The sequence below is a fragment of the Larimichthys crocea genome, chromosome III (assembly GCF_000972845.2).
Source record: "Larimichthys crocea isolate SSNF chromosome III, L_crocea_2.0, whole genome shotgun sequence".
NCBI classification, from domain to species: Eukaryota; Metazoa; Chordata; class Actinopteri; family Sciaenidae; genus Larimichthys; species Larimichthys crocea.
The window spans coordinates 17,753,439-17,776,617 of NC_040013.1; the positions used below are offsets into that span (position 1 = coordinate 17,753,439).

Sequence of the window (23,179 nt, forward strand, 5' to 3'; positions counted from 1 at the left end):
AGGTGTCAAGCTGAAAACCGTGAAATAAAATTGTCTACTCAATGCAAGTTGTCCATCTTTATTCAGGTATTTTTGACATCATGACATACAATAGCTATAAATTAACCCGAACTGTTAAAGTAATTAAACAGAATATAGTCACATTAAACATAAATTAACACGTGGTTAGTAGAGTTTGGATCCTGAACGTATAGATTAGGATTATATTATTGGAAGTTTATGCCTTACAAATAAGAGCAGTAAAACTAATATACTTAATAAAAACCTAATGTATATTCTTTATAATATTTTCAATTATATGGTTACAAATGCATGGTAAAAGTGACAACAGCAACAAAAAACAAGCAAACAAACAAATACACTTGGTGCTGAGACAAATTTAAATGAGGAAGGAAGAAGAAGGAACTATGCAATGCAAAGAAAAAATGATACAAATTAAGTTACTCAATCAAAGGGCAACATTATGACCCAGTCACTCCACAAACAAAATGGTCTACAGAAGAGACTGGGTTCAGGATTCTGCTTAAAGTCACTTTAATCAAACAACTTTATATTCCTTCCACTTCACTCTCTGCATGGGACCTCTGGGTAAAGAAGAAGAAGAGACAGAAGTGAACACTTGAGTTTTGAAAAAGAAAACATTTAAATGTACTTATGTGTGTTTTAGTGTCGCAAGAGTTACCTCATCTGAAGTTCTTCTCATGTATCTTACTTCCGTTTCAGCCTGTGTTAAAGGTGAAAAACAAGTGTCATCTAAAGTAAGAATATGCAGTTTAATTAGACTCTATCAACATGACTACCTTCAGACTATATTAGAACTTTTAGATCAAACCCGTTCTTGGTTGAATTCTAATTGTGGTTATTGTATGTCCTTCACAACAAAAAAGCAACAGTATATTTAAAAAAATGGCAATGATATCCTCTTTACTTCCATGGTGTAATGCAACTTTCTCTGGAAAAATGTTATTGAAAAATGAAGCAGCATATTTTACCGTTGTTGTCGTTGTTGTTGTGGCTGATGAGTCTAATTTGATTCGCACTAACAAGAGAGAGTAAACACCAGTTATTGACTCTGAATGCTTAATGACAAAAATGCACAATGGCCCTCATTTCAACCTAAACCTAATTTATGAATTCATGATACTTACTGTGTCTTTTGACCATAAACCAGATGAATGAGGTCACCGTTACAAAGAGGACCAACAAGGTCAGTCGGATTGAGAAACTTGTTGAGAGATTGGTAGAACTGCAGCATGAAGTTTTAAGCACAGTGTAAATTAATAAACACAAGGACAGAACGGTGTTATTTAAACAGTTCTATGACATCTAGTGATATCTATTCAGAATTTTGGTCATTCACTGCACTATATGTCATACAATATGCAAATATTACAAAGTCCTATATGTTACTGACAATTCATCTTAGAACTTATCTGAGTAAAAACACATTTAGAGATGGACCACATAATGGTCACACATTTTATAAATACTGCATGTTTATGCTACATACTACTAACCTGAAGTGTCCGCCATGAGCTGTAGGCGCTTCACTGGCAAAGACAGAGGCGTGAGTCACGTGTTCAGATGTAGGTGACAAGATGGCTGAATGTGGGTGTGTAAGAATAATTTAAATGAGCACCACTGTAATATGATTATAAGTAATGCTAATATCTATTATTAAATCAAAACATTCAGTATTTATGAATTTAAATCACTTATACTACTTACAAGCAGTAGTTACATAAACTGGCATCTGGAAGTCTCCTTTGACACAATAATACCAGCCGCTGCTCTCTGTCCTCAGTCCGCTCATAGTCACAGTGAAAACATTACGGTTCTTTGTATCGATGGTCACTCTCGTTCCACCAATTGATCCAGATGATGTCACACATGAGTCTCCCAATCTGCACCAGCTCATTGCTCCAGTGTTACCATTGTGACAATTAATAGTTATGTTCTCTCCTATCAATGCTCTAATGTCCTGATTGTCCACATAAAGACTGGGTGTGCCTTAAAGGAAAACAAATAGTATCCAGTACAAAATTGTGCATAGCCTTGATGCATGATGGGAATGTTTCAAATGTGTCATATGCAGAAAATGTTAAATATTTTCCCAAAGGATTTGAAATGTGCATAAATATGTTTAAGGACTCCTACCTTCAGTAACTGACAGATGAAAATATGCACTCTCGTCTATCATGTCGAGCTCACTGATCAGCACAGCACACCACCACCAGTCAGTGTCCTCACCCGTCAGATAATTTATAGTCACGGTGAAGATTCTTCTGTTTTTGTCATCAGAGATTGAAAACTTTCCTGAACTTTGTTGGTCTGTTCTAAATACATATGAGCACTGGCTCCATGAATATCCTTTACATAAATACTTTACATGGTTTATGTATTGTGGGCCATAGAGACATGGGATAGAGATTGAACCTCCAGCTTTGACTGATAATTCCCTGACTGTTGTTATGCTGTGAATTCCTGCAACAAGAACAGATACAGCATTTTAAAGGACATGTTTACTAACAATAATCTTTCTACATGTAACTGCTTATTGTATGTTTATGTTCCGTTGTTTTACATTTTAGGCTATTGTAGTCTTAAAATATATATTAAATACAAACTACAGGGTATTACTTATCTAACAGACAAACCACGAGCATTGTAACTGACCTGTTAGTCCAATAAGGATGAGAATAAAGCTCAGATTAACATCCATGTCAGCGAGTGAGCAGAATAAGAATAAACTTCCTGGACTGTCACTGATAGTTTGATCTTCTCTTCTTGTTTGAGCTATTTTGCAGCAATGCAGAATAAGAAGAAGGAAGGAAGTAGCAGGTGGAACGATGGTGCAGTGGTCAGGACATTCTCACAGCAAGAAGGTTTACTGGTTCAAACCTCACAGGGGCCTTTCTGTGTTCATTTGCATGTTCTCCCTGTTACTGCGTGGGTTCTCTCTAGGTACTGCGGCTTTCTCCCACAATCCAAAGACATGCACTTAACAGGTTAATTGGTGGCTCTAAATTGGCTGTAGGTGTGAATGTGAGTATGAATGGTTGTCTGTCTCTATGTGCCCTGGGACAAGCTGGCCACTTGTCCAGGGTGTACCTCACCTTAAATTCCAAAAAAAGATGAAGATTACTAAGAATGTACACAGCCATACTAGTAGTTCTGTCAAGCTGCAGGCCGACTTAGGCACAATGCTGCTCTGAGCTACATGCTAACTTGAGCATGCCAACACATCCACAGTATCAGTGTTGACATGTTTATGTTCACCATGTTCATCATCTAAGTTAAGGACCCTTCAGACACAAAAGTTCAACCTGTTTGTGTCATAGATTGATTTTATCATCATATCACAATGTTATGTCAGATCTCAATTCATTTTCAAGAGCATTTACTGAGGAATCTGCACTCCAAACCTGCAGAAGGCGACCACACACAAGAGATGTTGGTGCTCTCAGCAGGAACTCTTGGGACCATATTTGCGTGAGCACCCACTGGGAATGCATGGCGCTAAATGTTTGGATACAGCTAGTCTTTTCCACTTGCTCCTGGAAGTAAGGAAGGACAATACATTCTAACTTAACTTGAATTACTTTGGTTAAGAATCAAGAAACTAGGATAACTTTGAGGGAACATATTTACTGTTATTTATTTGTTTGAGACAAATGAATGTCTTTTCTGTTTCTTGAAGGTTATCAACCTATTCTGAAGAAAATAAAAATGGAAGAATAAGAAGAATTGAGTTGTCCTTTGCATCTGTCAATGGTTGAATCAGTTTGGGGAGAGTTGTGGTTACAAAACACACAGAACTTGACACACAGCGATACAAGTAAAAAGATCATGAATGTATCTGAAAGTTCTGTAAAAAACATCCTCTTCAGAGTCACGGTGCGGCTGGAGCCTATCACAGCTGAGTCAGGGCGAGAGGCGAGGTACACCCTGGAACAATCACCAGTTCACCAGTGATATCATAAACAGCGCATATACACACATACATATTTTGACCTGATGATGGCACTAGATGAAAAGTTAAAGGGATCACCAAAGTCGTTAGGATACATCCTTTGTTATTTAATCCTATGCTGTGATATCACATGTCAGTGCTTATCAACTGACACATATTTACATCCCTACAGCAACACAGCCAACATAGATAAAAAAATAAAAAAAATAAAAACAAACAACCACAATCACAGAGCACGTCCACATCACTTCTTGTCTCAGAATATGACATCTGGGTTAACATGAAGAGACGGGACAAGAAACAGAAATTAATTAAATAGTTGTTTTAATGTTTTTGTTGTTACTTTCTGCTTTATTAAATTCAAAATACATGAAATACAAAACTCTATTTAAGTGTACTTGTGTCTTTTAGTATATTGTAAAAGTTATGGTTTAAGTTTTTCTTACATGCTTGACATTGCTGTGTGTTACTTCCTCTTTAACTTGGAGTCTGAAAGAAGCAACATAGTGTGATATACGTGACTGAAATACATTTCAATATGATTCAGTGCAGTGCAACAGCATCACTAACTGCAAACTCAGTAACTTCCGCATTTAAATGAACAGCTCTGGGAAAGTTTTAACAAAAACTGGCGGTTATATATTATTTCATAAAAACTGAATATATTACTGAGCTGTTGTACTGAATTACATCAGATTGTGTAGGTTTACTGAGTAAAGTGGCCACTGAGTGTGTGTGTGAGTGTCATTGTTTTTTTTGTTTTTTTTTCTCAGATAAAGTTACAAATCCATGTTAAATTGTTTGATACAATGGCATCATGCATTTTTTGGTGAAATAAGGCGAGTGCATTGTGTAAACACATTAAAAGTATTTTCTATCAGCCTGTTGTAATGTTTGTAATGGTTTATATTGGATGTGGCAGTAAAACTTTTAGAACTGTGCATGTTGCATGTTTTTTTTGTGATTTATTACAGGAGATAGAATAACTACATAAACACAGAGTAACATATAGGTAGTATTATGCACCAGTTCCACTATGAACTGCAAATAATACACATGTCATGTGTACCAGGTGTCAAGCTGAAAACCGTGAAATAAAATTGTCTACTCAATGCAAGTTGTCCATCTTTATTCAGGTATTTTTGACATCATGACATACAATAGCTCTAAATTAACCCAAACTGTTAAAGTAATTAAACAGAATATAGTCACATTAAACATAAATTATTAAAGTAATTAAACAGAATATAGTCACATTAAACATAAATTAATACATGGTTAGTAGAGTTTGGATCCTGAAAGTATAGATTAGGATTATATTATTGGAAGTTTATGCCTTACAAATAAGAGCAGCAAACCTAATATACTTAATAAAAACCTAATCTATATTCTTTGTAATATTTTCAATAATATGGTTACAAATGCATGGTAAAAGTGACAACAGCAACAAAAAAGCAAACAAACAAATACACTTGGTGCTGAGACAAATTAAAATGAGGAAGGAAGAAGGAACTATGCAATGCAAAGAAAAAATGATCCAAATTAAGTTACTCAATCAAAGGGCAACATTATGACCCGGTCACTCCACAAACAAAATGGTCTACAGAAGAGACTGGGTTCAGGATTCTGCTTAAAGTCACTTTAATCAAACAAGTTTATATTCCTTCCACTTCACTCTCTGCATGGGACCTCTGGGTAAAGAAGAAGAAGAGACAGAAGTGAACGCTTGAGTTTTGAAAAAGAAAACATTTAAATGTACTTATGTGTGTTTTAGTGTTGTAAGAGTTACCTCATCCGAAGTTCTTCTCATGTATCTTACTTCCGTTTCAGCCTGTGTTAAAGGTGAAAAACAAGTGTGATCTAAAGTAAGAATATGCAGTTTAATTAGACTCTATCAACATGACTACCTTCAGACTATATTATAATTTTTTGATCCAACCCATTCTTGGTTGAATTCTAATTGTGGTTATTGTATGTCCTTCACAACAAAAAAAGCAACAGTATATTTATGTGGTAAACAAAAAAAAATGGCAATGATATCCTCTTTACTTCCATGGTGTAATGCAGCTTTCTCTGGAAAAATGTTATTGAAAAATGAAGCAGCATATTTTACCGTTGTTGTCGTTGTTGTTGTGGCTGATGAGTCTAATTTGATTCGCACTAACAAGAGAGAGTAAACACCAGTTATTGACTCTGAATGCTTAATGACAAAAATGCACAATGGCCCTCATTTCAACCTAAACCTAATTTATGAATTCATGATACTTACTGTGTCTTTTGACCATAAACCAGATGAATGAGGTCACCGTTACAAAGAGGACCAACAAGGTCAGTCGGATGGAGAAACTTGTTGAGAGATTGGTAGAACTGCAGCATGAAGTTTTAAGCACAGTGTAAATTAATAAACAGAAGGACAGAACGGTGTTATTTAAACAGTTCTATGACATCTAGTGATATCTATTCAGAACTTTGGTCATTCACTGCACTATATGTCATACAATATGCAAATATTACAAAGTCCTATATGTTACTGACAATTCATCTTAGAACTTATCTGAGTAAAAACACATTTAGAGATGGACCACATAATGGTCACACATTTTATAAATACTGCATGTTTATGCTACATACTACTAACCTGAAGTGTCCGCCATGAGCTGTAGGCGCTTCACTGGCAAAGACAGAGGCGTGAGTCACGTGTTCAGATGTAGGTGACAAGATGGCTGAATGTGGGTGTGTAAGAATAATTTAAATGAGCACCACTGTAATATGATTATAAGTAATGCTAATATCTATTATTAAATCAAAACATTCAGTATTTATGAATTTAAATCACTTATACTACTTACAAGCAGTAGTTACATAAACTGGCATCTGGAAGTCTCCTTTGACACAATAATACCAGCCGCTGCTCTCTGTCCTCAGTCCGCTCATAGTCACAGTGAAAACATTACGGTTCTTTGTATCGATGGTCACTCTTGTTCCACCAATTGATCCAGACGATGTCACACATGAGTCTCCCAATCTGCACCAGCTCATTGCTCCAGAGTTACCATTGTGACAATTAATAGTTATATTCTCTCCTATAAATGCTGTAATCCCCTGATGGTCCACATAAAGACTGGGTGTGCCTTAAAGGAAAACAAATAGTATCCAGTATAAAACTGTGCATAGCCTTGATGCATTCTGGAGATGTTTCAAAGGTGTCATATGCAGAAAATGTTGAGATTTTCCCAAAGGATTTGAAATGTGCATAAATATGTTTAAGGACTCTTACCTTCAGTGACTGACAGATGAAAATATGCTCTCTCATCTGGCCATCTTTTAATCACCACAGTACACCAATAATGAGTGTCCTTACCCGTCAGATCATTTATAGTCACGGTGAAGATTCTTCTGTTTTTGTCATCAGAGATTGAATACTTTCCTGAACTTTGTTGGTCTGTTCTAACTGCATACAAGCACCACCTCCATGAAGATCCTTTACATAAATATTTCACATGGTTTATGTATTGTGGGCCATAGAGACATGGGATAGAGATTGAACCTCCAGCTTTGACTGATACTTCACTGACTGTTGTTATGCTGTGAATTCCTGCAACAAGAACAGATACAGCATTTTAAAAGACATGTTCGCAATATTATTCCTTCACATGACCTGCCTGTTGTAGATGTTCATATTACTAGCTCATTAGCATTTGCAAGTCTTTCAGAGCCATGAAAGAAAAACAGGATATTATTTATGTAACTGACAGTTATCGTTATCATCTTAGTAAAGCATATCATTAACATGAGCCTTGTGACTGACCTGTGAGTCCACTAAGCATGAGAATGAAGCTCAGTTTAACGTCCATGTCGGTGAGCGAGCAGAATAAAACAAAACTTCATGGACTGCTACTGACAGACTTATTTTCAACTCCCTGCAATTGCAGCAGATAATACCTCTTCCTGTGTTGCAAGTTGCTGCATGATATACAATTCTTTAAATATCTACAGGGCACTTTAAGAATAAAGTTTACAATAGACCTGGGGGCAATGTCCAGTAAATACAGTGAGATCAAATGGCATGAACAAAAGCAGAAACATTCACTGGATAGGTTGATCTATTAAAATAACAACAGCAATTAACAACAACTGTAACGTTTCAGTCCTTGTATATCCAACAGTCCCAATAGCATTACCCTCCTTATTACCATCTCTATATGCCAAAAACAACATTTCACTGTTCAGAGGAAGGAGTGTGTCGCGTGAAAAAATGGTGAAATAACCATTCACATTTTAATTTAAAAACCTTTATTTCAGCCCTGAGGAGAGGAAATTCTGTATTTCCCTGCTCATCATCCACATGCAAAATAACCAAATGTGCACTGAGAAATGAAGATTTATATGTTAAAAAATACATTTGTTAAAACACAGAGGAAATACAAGATACTCCTGAACATCCCAAAACATATAATAGAAGTCAGGACGATGATATATTGTGAATATCATCATTTTATTAATCAAAATAAAAGAGAGGACATGGGATCTAAAAATGAATAAATAACAAAAAAAATTTACATCAGTAAAATGGAATATACAGACAAGATGAGGAAGAACAAAACTGGCAGATCAATTGTTTAATTCATTTGTGTGTGCGTGTGTGTGTGTGTGTGTGTGTGTGTGTGTGTGTGTGTGTGTGTGTGTGCATCTGAAGTGTTCTTTTGTCAATGCTTTTGGGAAACATTTCTTAAGCTCGAGAAGGTTTGTAAGATAGATTTTACAATCGTTTTAGCTTCAAGATTCTTTTGGGAAACAAGGGCCACGGTCAGTAGTTGTTTGAAGTATTTTCCATGCAGACAGGAAACAGAAAAGAAGAAGGTGCACAACTTCAATAATAAAAAAGGAGAAGGACGTTGCTGCACATTTAAATATAAGCGGTTAACACTTTGCAACACTGTTACCTAAAAAAAGAGTGCAGTGTGGAAAGACACATAAGATGTCGGGGTACAGATGTAACATTCACAGTTTCTCTAGGGCTGAGCCAATGTGCTATATATTACATCTTCACTTTTTGCTTCACCCTGGTGGAAAATGGAAGGAAAGATGACAATTAGAAAAGATGAAGATAAACTACACTAAGAGCCTACAGCTACATACTAGCAGCTCTGCAAGGCTGCAGGCCTACTTGGGCACACTGGTGCTTCAAGCTACATGCTACACGCTTAAGCATGTCAACATATCCACAGTGTCAGTGTTGACATATTATTATTAATTAAACAGTGTAACCTGCTTGAACTCTGTAGCCATGCTTGTGTCTGTAAGGGCCATAAGATGTGTAAACATAAACAAAACATACATATTTTAACCTGATGATGGCACTACATGAAAAGTTAAGGGATCACCAAAGCTGATAAGCAGTTTAAGTTGCTGTGATATTTCAGCTTGCGGTGTATCAACTGATAAAAACATATAGACATTTCAACAGCCACACAGCTAACATAAGTGAAAGACTGCGGGGGGAAAAAAAAACATAAAATGTACTGTACCCTTCGTGCAGTTTGTTGTTTTACAGCGACCACAGAGCTGTACATCACGTCCACATCAATTCTCATCTCAGCATCTGACTTCTGGGTTTAAACAGAAAGAGACAGGACAAGAAACCGAGATCAATTAGTTTGACAGTTTTTGAATCCTTTTGTTGTTACGTTCTGCTTTATTTAATTACAAATACACATCATGAAATACTAAATTCTATTTGAATGTACTTGTGTCTCTTATATTTTAAGTAGTTCACGATTACCTTGCGTGAAGTTTTTCTCACGTGCTTAACATCGCTGTATTCTACTTCCTCTTCAGCCTGATGAAAAAAGAAACCCAAATATAATTTATATAGAGGGTTATATTTGACTTCCTGAGGTTTGATTACTTCATCATGACAACAGTAAGCATGACGCATTTTATATAAATACTTAACACATAATCAGAGGAATTACCTTAAATGTCAACTAAAACCTCATTCTGTACTATTTTTATGGTAACAGACACTCAAAAATTATTCCTGGCCCCAGTAGCATGACACAATGTAAATATGCGTAGCCTAAATTGAATGTAAACATTAATAACTTTTATTTTAGTATTAAATAAATCAAATAAATGCTGGTTTTGGTTCGTGAATCATTAGAGGATTTAGAATAATTCATTTGAAATGTACTATTTTTATGTAGAATTGTTGGATAAACACAAAAATGTTCATGTAGAAGTTCCCATCTAAGTTAGTTACTACGACTCAACATGAAAAACACAGAAACATACTGCATTAAAAATGGCCTTCTGCATTGAGCTTGTGAAATAAAATGTCAGCCCCTCTGTCTCTTACCCGCCTTGAAGTTTTTCTCTTCTTTGTCATAACAGTACTGTATGTAACTTCTTCTTCCTGTGTGAACGGAGAAAACCAGATGTCAGAGAAAGCATGAACCAACAATCAGTCATTAAACAGCCATGTATTAATTCATTTAACCTACTAACATATTTGTGATCACAGATGTTCTCGTTTTTTCTCGTTTCTATGTGTGAATGCTTACTGTTTCCTCCTTTTACACAAGTGTGATAGTCATTGTATTTTCTGTGGTGCAACTATAATATAATTATCTGTAGTGATACATTGTAGTCTTGCAGCTACAGAGGGAGTATATTCAAATGGGAACTGCATAAAAGGATCTGCATATCTTACCCTTGTTGTGGCTGATGGTTCTGCTTTGGTCTGCTCTAAAAGTGAAAGGTAACTGACTGTCAATGGTCAGTGACAGTAATAAACAATGGGCTACATTTAAAGACAACATATTTATAAATAATACACAGTTTAAACATAAATTACTCACTGCGTCTTTTTAGTATAAACCAGATGACGAAGGTCACCATCACAGTGAAGATCAACAAACTCAAAGGGATGATAAGGGCCAGTAGGTCAACTGTGCTGCACCATAGATTAAAAGCAAATGGCGCAAATGAATTGAGATGAACAGACTTGTTTAAACAGTCCAACAATGTAGCTGCATGCAAATGTAAAGCATTCTGACCTGCCAGGTGGACCCGCAACTGATGTGTTTTGTGTTGTTGTTGGGGCTGCAAAACAGGGGTGACATTTCAGAAGAGATTAAACACTGTGTTACTATAATCGTTAATATAATCCAATGGCTGTATTTTTCATATATTAAATAAACTTTTCAAATTGACAAATATTCATAATTTACACGTTTATATTCAGATTGTATGATTATCTATAGTACTTACAAGTGGTAGGTTGCATAACAGTTACATAAACTGGCATCTGGAAGTCTCCTTTGACACAATAATACCAGCCGCTGCTCTCTGTCCTCAGTCCGATCATAGTCACAGTGAAAACATTACGGTTCTTTGTATCGATGGTCACTCTTGTTCCACCAATTGATCCAGACGATGTCACACATGAGTCTCCTAATCTGCACCAGCTCATTGCTCCATTGTGACAATTAATAGTTATATTCTCTCCTATAAATGCTGTAATCTTCTGATGGTCCACATAAAGACTGGGTGTGCCTTAAAGGAAAACAAATAGTATCCAGTATAAAATTGTGCATAGCCTTGATGCATTCTGGAGATGTTTCAAAGGTGTCATATGCAGAAAATGTTAAATATTTTTCCAAAGGATTTGAAATGTGCATAAATATGTTTAAGGACTCTTACCTTCAGTGACTGACAGATGAAAATATGCTTTCTCGTCTATCTGGCCCAACCCACCGATCTCCACAGCACACCAATAATGAGTGTCCTCACTGGTCAGATCATTTATAGTCACGGTGAAGATTCTTCTGTTTTTGTCATCAGAGATTGAATACTTTCCTGAACTTTGTTGGTTTGTTTTAAATGCATATGAGCAGCCGTTCCATAAATATCCTTTACATAAATATTTCACATGGTCTATGTATTGTGAGCCATAGAGACATGGGATAGAGATTGAACCTCCAGCTTTGACTGATACTTCACTGACTGTTGTTATGCTGTGAATTCCTGCAACAAGAACAAATACAGCATTTTAAAGGACATGATCACAATATTATTCCTTCACATGACCTGCCTGTTGTAGATGTTCATATTACCTGTTGTTCCACATACATGTAATACCTTATTTGCTAGACTCCAAACAGGATAATATTTGTCTAACTGACAGTTATTATCCTGTTCTGACTATTAAACCTCGTAAAAGAGACACACACAATTATAACAATTATAAAATGATTCTTGTGACTGACCTGTGAGTCCAGTGAGGACGATAAGAAAGCTGAGGTGCATAGCCATGAGAGAGGACACACGAAACAGAGTGCACTGTAACAGTGCACTGTCAGACTGATCGTCTACTTCCTAATTTTGCAACAGTTCAGTTCTGTCTTCCCCTTCCTGTAAGGAGGTTGCCATGTTTATTGGTGAGATGATGTATATAAATATCTATTTATGTGAAGCGTACTTTCTCTTTAATTTATCCGGTGATTATGATATTTCAAGATTTAAGATCAGCATAGCACATAAAAAACACATATAGTAGAACACATAGGAACATTTTTTTTTCTGTATTATCGCTGAAATGTTTTATACTTCATTTCCTGATATCACTGCAGAGCTGCATGCCTTAAAGTTTTTCACAGTTTTTTTCTGTTTAACATTATAATGTGCTACTTCTTTTTTTAGCCTGCGTTGAAGGAACAAACCAAATACCAGGAAGCTTTCTCAAATCAGCAGATACCTCGGCCAAGAATTCCTCTGCAGTCAGATTAGCAAGTTGCCATGCAAGAATGACACATTTAGATGAATTTAACAGTATTTATTTATTTTTTTGCATATGAATGCAGATACGTTTTAACAACAAAACGTGTAAAGAATGGACAGTGCATGCGTGACTTCACCCACAGGTATCTGAGCTATCTTGGCGGTCCTCTCCCTGCGACCTCGCGGCCAATCTAAAAGTTGGCAAAGACGTGGATCGTCAGTGGACCTGAGGCGACCTGAATGTTGCCTGGGTGCTCAAACATACCACCTGTAATGGCACCCACCTGTCAATTAAAGCGTTCGTGCTTTTAATTGTGCAAAACTTTAAGCCTTAATGTCATTTGAATGGGTGCGTTAAATAGAAATTCACCTTCAGTACAGTTGTCATTAAAAGGAATAAATAGAGACTAAAAACATGTTTGTACCAGGCTGTGAACTGTAAAATGTTCATTTCTGCTGCGAAGCTAAAGCTGAAGCTAATCAAACAAAATCAGATGGGCTGACAGGTTCTTCCAGTATTCCCAGTGTCCTCTTGTAGACTTGTAATGTGAACTGTGAAAGTATTGAACATTTTTAATATTTAAACTGAAAACATAAAATGAACACAGACTCTAGTCCGGTCAAGTCAGGGAAAGTCAGGTCAAGTCTCAAGTTGAGTCTGCAGTGCAAATGAGAGCAAAAGTGTTAAAAATGTTGTCAGACCTAGACTCAAAGAGGACTCAGATGCAGAGTAATATAAGTTCTGGCAGACTTTATTTAAATCTTTCACCTAGTAATATAAGTTCTGGCAGACTTTATTTAAATCTTTCACCTCTCGGACAGAGTGATAACCAAACCGGCTATGAAAGTAATCTATGAATAAACAAAAGATCGCTCCACAAGGAGGAAAACAAAAGGCTATGACTGATTAAGACACATGATGTAATCAGGGATGACAGCACTCTACCAGGTGAGCTACTTGGACACCTACTATATTGTCTTAAATGGTAAGATGTGACCTTAGTGGTGTACCCTGGTAGCTCACCCAACACACACCCTGTACAAGCTGAGGCCTTACTGTAGCAGCCTGGGTTCAATTCAACCTGTTGCTCTTGACTGCATGTCATACCTTCTATTCCTGCTTTCCAGTCAGTCTGTTGCTGCCAGAAAAAGAAATAATTAAATAAAAAATAAAAATACATCAAAAGGGTGACTCAATGGTTGGGCAAAAAAACCCCACTTCCTTAATTTTTGTCGCATCTCATGTGAACTGCTCTTGGTAAATATGCAAATTTCTCTTGCTCTGACTTAACATGTCTCCCAAGAAGAAATTCTTTACAACATATCATTGTCTTTAGAGTCTGACTGATTTCACTTTTTGCGTAGTGGAAAGCACTTCGGGATCACTCCCAGTGTGTGAGCTGTATAATGAATGAATTTAAAACATTTTCCATAGCAGACAATTTGACTGACTTGAAGCACGGGTGTTGCTGATAACATTAACAATGGTTCTGTTCTGTTTAAGTATCACAGTAAGCCGTGACAGTGCGACAGTAAGCGAGCATGTATAATACCAGGACCCTGGAACTGATGCAGCTAAATGAAATTTATTTTACTGTCCCTAAGTCTACCAGTGGTAATGTGCTACTGAATTGTCCACATATATTTTCTTTTAATAGTTTGAATGGTCTTTTAGCATTTTAATTTAACACTGGGCCAAATAATAAGGTGTATGCCAAGTTTTGTGGGGACATATTTGAATCAACTGTTCTAAAAAAAGACCTCCAAAGTGAAACTGACCGACAACTTGAGGTTGGTTGTGCAAGAATGAAATTCCCCTGGAGATTAAACGGTGATATGTAAAAACACAGAAGGTATTTGCATGTTACTATTTGATCACATCAAGTCGCTTTTTTACTGTCATATGATTTGTTGGCTAGTTGCAGCTGTGACAGTAATGTCTGTGAGACAAATGAATGGCATATGTTGTTGTAACTACACTGGTCCAAAGCAAGGATGGCCACGAATCATATGGATGTCTTTTGACGTTTTATTTCTTTCCCTCTCTCCCTCTCTTATCGTCAAACATTTATCTATTTATTCTGCATGCGGTCCAGGAGACACACACGGTAATGATATTTCACTTCCATTGCACGTCTGTCCGTCCTGGGAGAGGGATCCCTCCTCTGTGGCTCTTCCTGAGGTTTCTTCTAAAGGTTTTTTGTGGGCAAGTTTTTCCTCACTCGAACCGAGGGTCAAAGGACAGAGGGTGTCACTCCCTGTACAGATTGTAAAGCCCTCTGAGGCAAATGTACTTTGTGACTTTGGGCTATACAAATAAAATTGATTTGATTTGATTTCACTTATTTTGTGTGTAATATGAAGGTGTGCACCTCCTGGACCACATGCAGAATATATAAATAAATAAATAAATAAAAGGTTATGCGCCTAGAAATTATGTTACCTGCTCCGTTTTTTGTTAAGTTTATTTGCAACCATAGCAACCAGTAACCAGTGCATGCTGGGATACAAAAGCAAAAATCACCACAGTTAGGCGTTAGGCAAACAAATTCTGATCATGTGACCAGTTACTCTATTACTATTACTGTATTAACAACCTAACCTTACAAAAGAGGCTCTACATATCTAATTTAATACTTCAAACAGTACATATTACTGTATAATATTACCCATTCAACAAATGATGTAAACAATCCTATAAAACCTGTCTCTAGGAAAGTTAGAGTTGTCATTCTTTCTCCTTCTGCTTTGTCACAAGAGGGCCGAATGTTGAGTTATTATTGTGTGAGTCAGTATGAAATGCTGCCCTAGCAGCGTGGATTCTTTTTATCAGAAAAGTCTTGGTAGCAGCAGTTTCACCACTAAGCAGGTGAACCTGCAGGTCTCAGGTGAGCTCTTATGAATGACATATAGATTATGGTTGCATACAGGTAACACTATCAAAGATGGCTGGACTGACTAACTGACTAACCGATGAATAAAAATGTTACAAATCCATAAAACAATGTACTTCTGTAGAATCTGAATGGAATGAAAACAGACACTGACAGATGAAGATTTTAAGGATTTTATGAGAATAAACCTGAAAGAATACAACCCAGTATACACCTTCCTCTGAATGCATAGCACATGTAAATTTCACTTAATAATGCAAAAATACAATAAATCACAGATTTATGTTGTCATTGGTATTGGTCAAACAATTGCAAATTAAACAGGAAAATGCTTCTTTTAAATGCAGGAGAAGGTATAAACCAAACAAACCAACCAAGAGTTAAGAGTTAAAAGCCACTGTGCTGTATATGACATTCTCATCATTTGCTTGAGCCTGCTGGGAAATAAGAACAAAAATAAAGTTTGTAAGTCTGTGTTGGAATGAAAGTAAAAGCCAGCATTCAACAAAACAGTACAACAGAAGTTACCCTCTGTGCGTTGTTTTTTGGCCTCACTCTAACCACACTGTAGACCACATCCACGTCTCTCTCAGTATTTGGTGCCTGCATGAAAAAAGAGCTGGTCACTGCATTTTTTTTATTCATTTCAAACAGTTCGATATAGCTGCTGCTGCGAATGCTGAAATAAGTGTACAATAAAAATGAGTGTACAATAAAATTTAGTTTTTCAAATGTTACCATGCCTGACTTTCAAATAACTGTCATAAAAAAAACAAATTTAGTTCTAATACATTTCTGTGTTCTCTTCATAATGAAAGTCACGTCAGTCAAGTCAGTCATGTTTACCACACTTGATTAACTAGTCATTAAACTATTTGTACATACTGCTTTTTAAGAAGAATCATAAGAGGAATCACCATTTGGAACACTTTAGTATTATAATGTCTGTTTTATCTCATATTAGATATCCATCTGCACAGATCACAATATCCTCTCTGAAACTATTTTTATACTGTGGTTCCTTCGTTTTCTTTGTGAATAATTTAGAAAAAACAAACAAAACTGCATCTTACCTCTGCCGTGGCTGCTGATGTTTCTCTGGTCTGCTCTAAAAGTAAAACAGTAAACTCCTGTTACTCTAAATGCACAACACTCTGTATAAAAAAAATATTTTTATTATTTTCAAAATTACAAATATTTGGTATGAATTGTTTTTTGTTTAAAACTTACTCTGCTTTTTTAAAATGAACCAAATAAACAAGGCCACCATTACAGTGACGATCAACAAGCTCAAAGGAATGATGATGTTCTTTAGGTCAGTTGGAGTGCTGCAGCATAAATACATAAAGCACAGAAAGAGAAGTCATTAAGATAAACAACCATTCAATTATTCAAACAGTGCTCCATCATAATGTAAAGTGTATTCATCATCGTCATTACAAACTAAAACTCTGCACCATCTTATAGTACCTTAATTATTATTAATAAGACATATTTGTCATATAATACATAAACATGCATGTATGCAAAGCCTTCTGACCTTTGCAGTTTGTGCTGAACGGTGGGAGATGCAAAACCAGTCATGAGATTCAGAGGCTCTGAGGTGGGTGATATTGTGGTTAAACGTGTTGTAGTTTGTGTTGTTGTTGTTGTTGTTGTTGTTGCAATAGTGGCTATAATCCAAAAGCAAAAAAATGATAAGTAGTGTAAAATTACAAGATTTATTCCAGTATCAACCTAAATCATTTTTAAACAGCTGAGGCTGACAAATTAAAAACTTATATTTTGTAAGTTTATATTTGCACTTACTAGTGGTTGGTTTCTGAGTCACAGTTACATGAACTGGCATCTGGAAATCTCCTTTGGCACAATAATACCAACCACTGTTCTCCACCCTCAGTCCACTCATAGTCACAGTGAAAACATTACGGTTCCTCTTATCGATGGTCGCTCTTGTTCCATCTATTGATCCAGACGATGTCACACACGAGCCTCCCAGCTTGCACCACTTAATTTCTCCAGAGTTAGAATTATGACACTTGATGGTTATTTGTTCTCCAATGAAGCCTGTAATCTCTTGACGGTCCACGTAAAGACTGGGAGTGCCTTAAAGGAAAACAAATTCAATACAAAATTGTTGGTAGCCTAATAATAATCGGCCTCCAATGCAAATAAGTCCCTTTTAGTTTACTTACAATTTAATAAAGTATCTGAAATGTGCATAAGGATGTTTGCTTACCTCTGGTGACTGACAGATGAAAATATGCTCTCTTGTCTGACCCTCCATTAATCTCCACAGCACACCAATAATGAGTGTCCTCACTCGTCAGATAATTTATAGTCACGGTGAAGATTCTTCTGTTTTTGTCATCAGAGATTGAATACTTTCCTGAACTTTGTTGGTCTGTTCTAAATGCATATGAGCAGTGGTTCCATAAATATCCTTTACATAAATATTTCACATGGTTTATGTATTGTGAGCCATAAAGACATGGGATAGAGATTGAACCTCCAGCTTTGACTGATACTTCACTGACTGTTGTTATGCTGTGAATTCCTGCAACAAGAACAAGTACAGCATTTTATTACTATGCTTTCTTCATATATATTTCCTGTTGTTTTTATTTTTATTTTTTTTTCTTCATTTAAAGATAAAGTCAAACCAGCTCGAGCATAAAACCAAAGATCTTTAAAATGACCCCTGTAACTGACCTGTGAGTGCAGCGAGGATGAGAAGAATTCTGAGGTAAAGAGCCATGTCGGTCAGAGAGCAGTCAGACAGAAGAAACATGTCACACTGACACGCTGGCTTTGAATTTGTCCACTTCCTCATTTCTTAAAGGTGCAATAGCAAGTGTTAAAATGTATCTTCCTCCTACAGTTAACGGTAGAGTTCACATTAAGGTATTACTATGGTAACCAAGGTCTGAGGGTTAACGTTGTCTCACCCCCTTGAGACAAGATACGTGCGTACTGCCCCATGCCCCATTTGCATGGCTTCTGTCAGGGTACTTCCACCCAGACTCCAAAGACATGTACTTAACCTTTACATACTGTTTGGGATGACTCGTTTTGACATTTAACAAAAGAAAATATTTAAAAATGTTATACTGCCCCACAGGTGCTACACATTGTGAGGTTGTTCCAGGCCCAATCTGATCCGGATCTATCGAGATGGATTTTATCTTGGAAAATTGTATATTGTATATATCTGTGTGTATTTTGTACACTTGTTGCTCTTTGAAGGGTCGAAACAGTGCAATAGTTAAACAGTATAGGCCATATATGGTAAACAAAGGTCAGCATTGTGTGGAGGAATGGTGTTCATCTTGCAAAGGAGCACTGAAGCTGCTCTGGAGGCTTGTTGTGACAAATTCATTCTGAGACACTACAAATTGTTTTTTTTCCCCCTTTAATTAGAATAATACAATAATGAATGATGATTTGTTGTTCTTTCATGCATATATTGAATCAGCCCTTTCTAAATGATGCCAAATATTACACCACGCCCCAAGCAAACGAACTGTATAAAACACGATGTATTGCAGATGTAATTGATAGAACCTGAATAAAGTTGCATATGTTATAATATATGTTATATAGTTAAGGTTGCTCATGACTCATAGTCTTTAGTGGTTAGATGTCAGCTCAGTGGTTGGTAAGGCCTTTCCAAGAGACAAAGTATTGTATACAAGAACAAACTGTCACATATCACACATTTAACCACAGAGTCTTGACAAAGCAGTCTTGTACTACTATTACCCTCCTGAATTATGCATGTTTAAATATGCTTTTGGTTTTGCAACATAGTTTTACTCACTACAGACTGCAGGATTGATTGATTTATCAACAATGATGTAAAATAAGTGCACAGCTAAACGACCTAATCAGTGTTGCCATTCTGTCCTCCATCTTTTCTGCTCATTGCATTTTAATCTGCAGTGTGCTGTAGATCACACTGCCTTCTGCTGGTTCAATCTAATGAGAAAAAACAAACAAACAAAAACATAATGATTACAGACTAACAACAATACCAATCCATTTGACATAATCCACCAGATTACTGAGATTGAAAATGAATCATCTGTTGCACACTATCCTTCATTACAATAGTACTTTATACTACATTTTCTTCAGGTATATGGTTCTGCTAGACAAACAATTATTTCTCATGGTTTATTTACCTTGTTCTGGCCTGCTACATGTTGATTATGAACAACGGTGGCGTAGTGTACGTCAGGATCACTCCCAGTTTGTGAGTCCTACGAAGGTTAAATTTGAAATGTTACTTCAGTGTCATCATTCGTTATGTTACAATTATTTAGTTTCTTCTGTTTAACTGCATAATTGTTTAGCTAATTTGAAAAATAAATAAATATATATATATATTTCCATTGTCTACCCTCTAGTGTCACATAATCTGATGGATCACATCTTCTGCAGTACAGTTTGATTGATTCACCCGATAAAATCCCTCTCACCTCCTGTCTTCTCACTGTCAAGCGGTCATAGTCCAAATTAGAAAAACTCAGATATTCAATAGGGTTGTCTCCAGCTATTAACATGCTGCTATGAGCTCTTTATCGGGGACCTATTTGCACTGTTTCACCCATACAGTTTATGGCTTCATCTCTCCAGCTACACAGAGGCTTCTTGAGAATGAGCAAACATGCAAAGCTGTTGAGTCGAAAATTTTCTGATCATAAATGTAATTTCATTTTATCAAGGCTGAAAATGACAAGGTAATGTTGTAACCAGATTTGGCTGTATCAAGCTGCTGATGAGCAGAGTATGCAATATCCAAAGTTTGGGGTTGGACACTTTATTTTCTGGTGTATTTTTTGGGGCGCCTGTCTGTATTATGTACGGTATATTAGCATATACCAAGATGATGATGTAGATCATTTACAACCAACAACTCACAGTTAGTTATTCATTTTAGAACTATTGTACTGTATATTATACACTATACTCTTTACTTTATGTGTTTATGTGTTATAATCAGTCCAAATTAAGACATATCCTAAAATGTTTTGTTGTTTAACACGCAAAGAGGACATATGACCTTGGTGAAGATAAAGTATTTGTTTTCAAACATAATAATGGGGAACACATAGCTGTATCTTACCGCTGGGATGTGAGCCCCCTCAGGTGTGGCATGACCTAAAACACAAAATATATTGATACTTTAAAATAACAGATATTTAATTCCTGATGTTGTTATAGCAGAGTTTACAGCAGACTTACGACGTCTCATCATCCTCCAACCAAAAAAGGCAGCAGGAACAAGTAAAAGCAGGAAGAGGGAAAGAGTGAGGGAGGTGATGAGAATCATCGCCCTTGTGGAACTAGAAGATAAATGCAGATCAGAGGTGGATTTCATTAGAAAGAAAATAGTTATAAAACAAAGATTCTGGATGATAATATACAGAAAAGGTTACACTGCTCAACACAAAATAAAATAAACAGTACACACATCTTGTGTTCAGCTTGCAGGCTGTCTCCACCTGTCCCGTTGATGGTTGGGTTTGTTGGCTGAGCTGTATGTGTCTCTGCACTCGTAAGCAATGAGGAATGCTGGGGAGTGGTTGGAAGTGTCTCTGTAAAGTTTGAGTGATTAAATGTTAATCCAGATTATGGATGATATCAATGTATCGGGCATTAATAGGCTTGATTTGTGTCTATGTTCATCATTTCACCACTAAAATGGAACAAGATTGCCTAATCTCTTATAAAAGGTTGCTGATTTATCAAAACAGAAAATGGATAGTATCTTACCTGCTGTAGTTGTAGTAGTCATAGCACTTGTAGTAGTCGTAGTACTTGTGGTAGTTGAGGTTAATTTATGAACACTGATGTGTACTGGTATCTGGAGGTTTTTCCTTTTGCAAAAATACCAGTTTATGCTGTCTGCCTTCAATTCACTCATAGTCACATTGAAAACATCGGGGACACTTTGATTGATAGTCACTGTTGTACCATCTATTGTTCCAGTCTGATCTTTCGCAGTCACACAGGTGTTGTTCAGCCTGCACCATGCTGTTACTCTGTCATTTTTATAGCGGCATATAACAGTCACACTTCCTCCTTCAAATGCAACAATTTCCTGTTGGTCCACAGACAGACTTGGCACATCTTGGAAAAAAGCACAATACAAAATGAAGCGTAGTTTGATTTTATTATCTGAGATGTGTAAGAAAATGTTTCTACTTGTGACTACTCAATAGAAAATTGTTGGTAGTCTAATAATAATCGGCCTCCATAGCAAATACGTCTGTCCTTAGTTTACTTACAATTTCACAAAGTATCTGAAATGTGCATAAAGATGTTTTAAGGACTCTTACCTTCAGTGGTCCGTTCTGGGACAGGGAAACGGACAAAGAGAAGTGTAGATGAGAGAAAGAGGAACAGATTAACTATCAGAGATTAAGGTATCCTCAAACATTGTATTTATTTGCTGAACATATGCTTTATTTAAAAAAAGGTTTATGAACAAGTGCTGTTTTTCATCATTTTGCACGATGTAATTGGTACTACATCATTTGTCATGAGTTGTTGTTGGTTACAACTCTCAAATTTGTCAGAATAAACATGGTGATGATTTGAACATGATTTACATGTAAGGGATGATGTACAGATTCAGTGATCTTTATGATGATATGTCAATCATTAACTCATGTCCAGTCAAGAACAACTAGTAACTAGTCATGAGATACAATGCCGATAGTGTTTTATATAAAATCAACAGTTTTAAAGCCATAATGCAAATTTACAGCAGAGCAAAGAAGTGTTATAATGAGGAAGCAGCCTGTTTAAAAATACTGACTGTCATACACAGAGTGTTCATTCACTGACAACACTGATGCAGACATGACTTTTTCATTATCCCTCAACTAATATGCCTACTCACTGGACCATTGGTAAGTCAGCCTTCAAAAGAACACTGATTAAATAAATAATACTCATTTTGCTGGTATTGATAGTGTGCTGTTAAGTAATGAACTTCAAGTCTTATTTTAAAGTGGACAATGAGCTACCAAATTAATTACTTATAATGTTCTTGTTTTAAATTAAAACAGTTAAGTCATGAAATAATTTGCAACTGATGTGTTATGTATCTGTAGTCACTATGTAACCAGTTACAATATACTGTTATGTACACAATGCTTTGAAGGCATCACTATTAGATTATGTGTCTCTTGTTCCTTTGTCAGAAATTCACAGTAAATTATTACAGTGAGTAAAGTGTCGGTCCAGGCGGACGCTCCATCTCTATCCCTGTCTCTATGATCCACTACACAAACATGTGAAATATCTGTGTAAGGATATTATTGGATCTCCTGCAAACCTGTAGTAACAGACAACCACGAAGTTCAGGAAGGTTTTCAATCTCTGATGACAAAAACAGAAGAATTTCACGTGACTATAAATGATCTGACGAGTGGGGACACTGGCTGGTGGTGGTGTGCGGTGGAGATCGGCGGGCATGACATAATAGACGAGAGAGCCTATTTTTATCTGTCAGTCACTA

At 36.4% G+C, this 23,179-nt stretch overlaps 4 protein-coding genes across 9 annotated transcripts in view; all 4 read right to left on the reverse strand.

Moving 5' to 3' along the window:
• Positions 1–3,069: 3,069 nt before the first annotated feature.
• Positions 3,070–8,009, reverse strand: LOC113745715 (polymeric immunoglobulin receptor-like). Its single transcript, XM_027278521.1, has 7 exons — positions 7,782–8,009; positions 7,251–7,568; positions 6,823–7,104; positions 6,612–6,696; positions 6,243–6,340; positions 5,993–6,133; positions 3,070–3,116 (listed from the first exon to the last, which is right to left on the reverse strand). The coding sequence occupies exons 1-7, from the start codon at positions 7,825–7,827 to the stop codon at positions 3,070–3,072; spliced, it is 1,017 nt and encodes a 338-aa protein (XP_027134322.1). The 5' UTR covers positions 7,828–8,009.
• Positions 8,010–8,622: 613 nt separating this feature from the next.
• Positions 8,623–18,627, reverse strand: LOC104930980 (polymeric immunoglobulin receptor). 6 transcript variants are annotated; one of them, XM_027278344.1, is made up of 10 exons: positions 18,361–18,627; positions 11,678–12,001; positions 11,246–11,530; positions 11,032–11,077; positions 10,834–10,928; positions 10,686–10,741; positions 10,332–10,388; positions 9,756–9,812; positions 9,502–9,579; positions 8,623–9,036 (listed from the first exon to the last, which is right to left on the reverse strand). In XM_027278344.1, the coding sequence occupies exons 1-10, from the start codon at positions 18,479–18,481 to the stop codon at positions 8,986–8,988; spliced, it is 1,170 nt and encodes a 389-aa protein (XP_027134145.1). In that variant the 5' UTR covers positions 18,482–18,627; the 3' UTR covers positions 8,623–8,985. The 6 variants fall into 6 exon arrangements, with proteins under 6 accessions (XP_027134145.1, XP_027134144.1, XP_027134146.1 ...); XM_027278343.1 differs by having other exon boundaries at positions 9,502–9,582; positions 18,361–18,620; XM_027278345.1 differs by having other exon boundaries at positions 9,502–9,582; positions 10,686–10,720; positions 18,361–18,612.
• Positions 18,628–18,905: 278 nt separating this feature from the next.
• Positions 18,906–21,976, reverse strand: LOC104930989 (salivary glue protein Sgs-3-like). Its single transcript, XM_027278351.1, has 6 exons — positions 21,427–21,976; positions 21,125–21,248; positions 20,896–20,996; positions 20,777–20,811; positions 19,833–19,910; positions 18,906–19,626 (listed from the first exon to the last, which is right to left on the reverse strand). The coding sequence occupies exons 1-6, from the start codon at positions 21,575–21,577 to the stop codon at positions 19,570–19,572; spliced, it is 546 nt and encodes a 181-aa protein (XP_027134152.1). The 5' UTR covers positions 21,578–21,976; the 3' UTR covers positions 18,906–19,569.
• An 18-nt stretch (positions 21,977–21,994) lies between these two features.
• Positions 21,995–23,179, reverse strand: part of LOC113744031 (polymeric immunoglobulin receptor-like) — a 2,339-nt gene continuing 1,154 nt past the window's right edge. The window contains exons 4-5 of the mRNA XM_027278522.1: positions 22,997–23,040; positions 21,995–22,007 (exon numbers count right to left, since the gene is read on the reverse strand). Of these exons, the coding sequence (XP_027134323.1) occupies positions 21,995–22,007; positions 22,997–23,040 (57 nt within the window). The remainder of the gene's footprint in view (positions 22,008–22,996; positions 23,041–23,179) is intronic.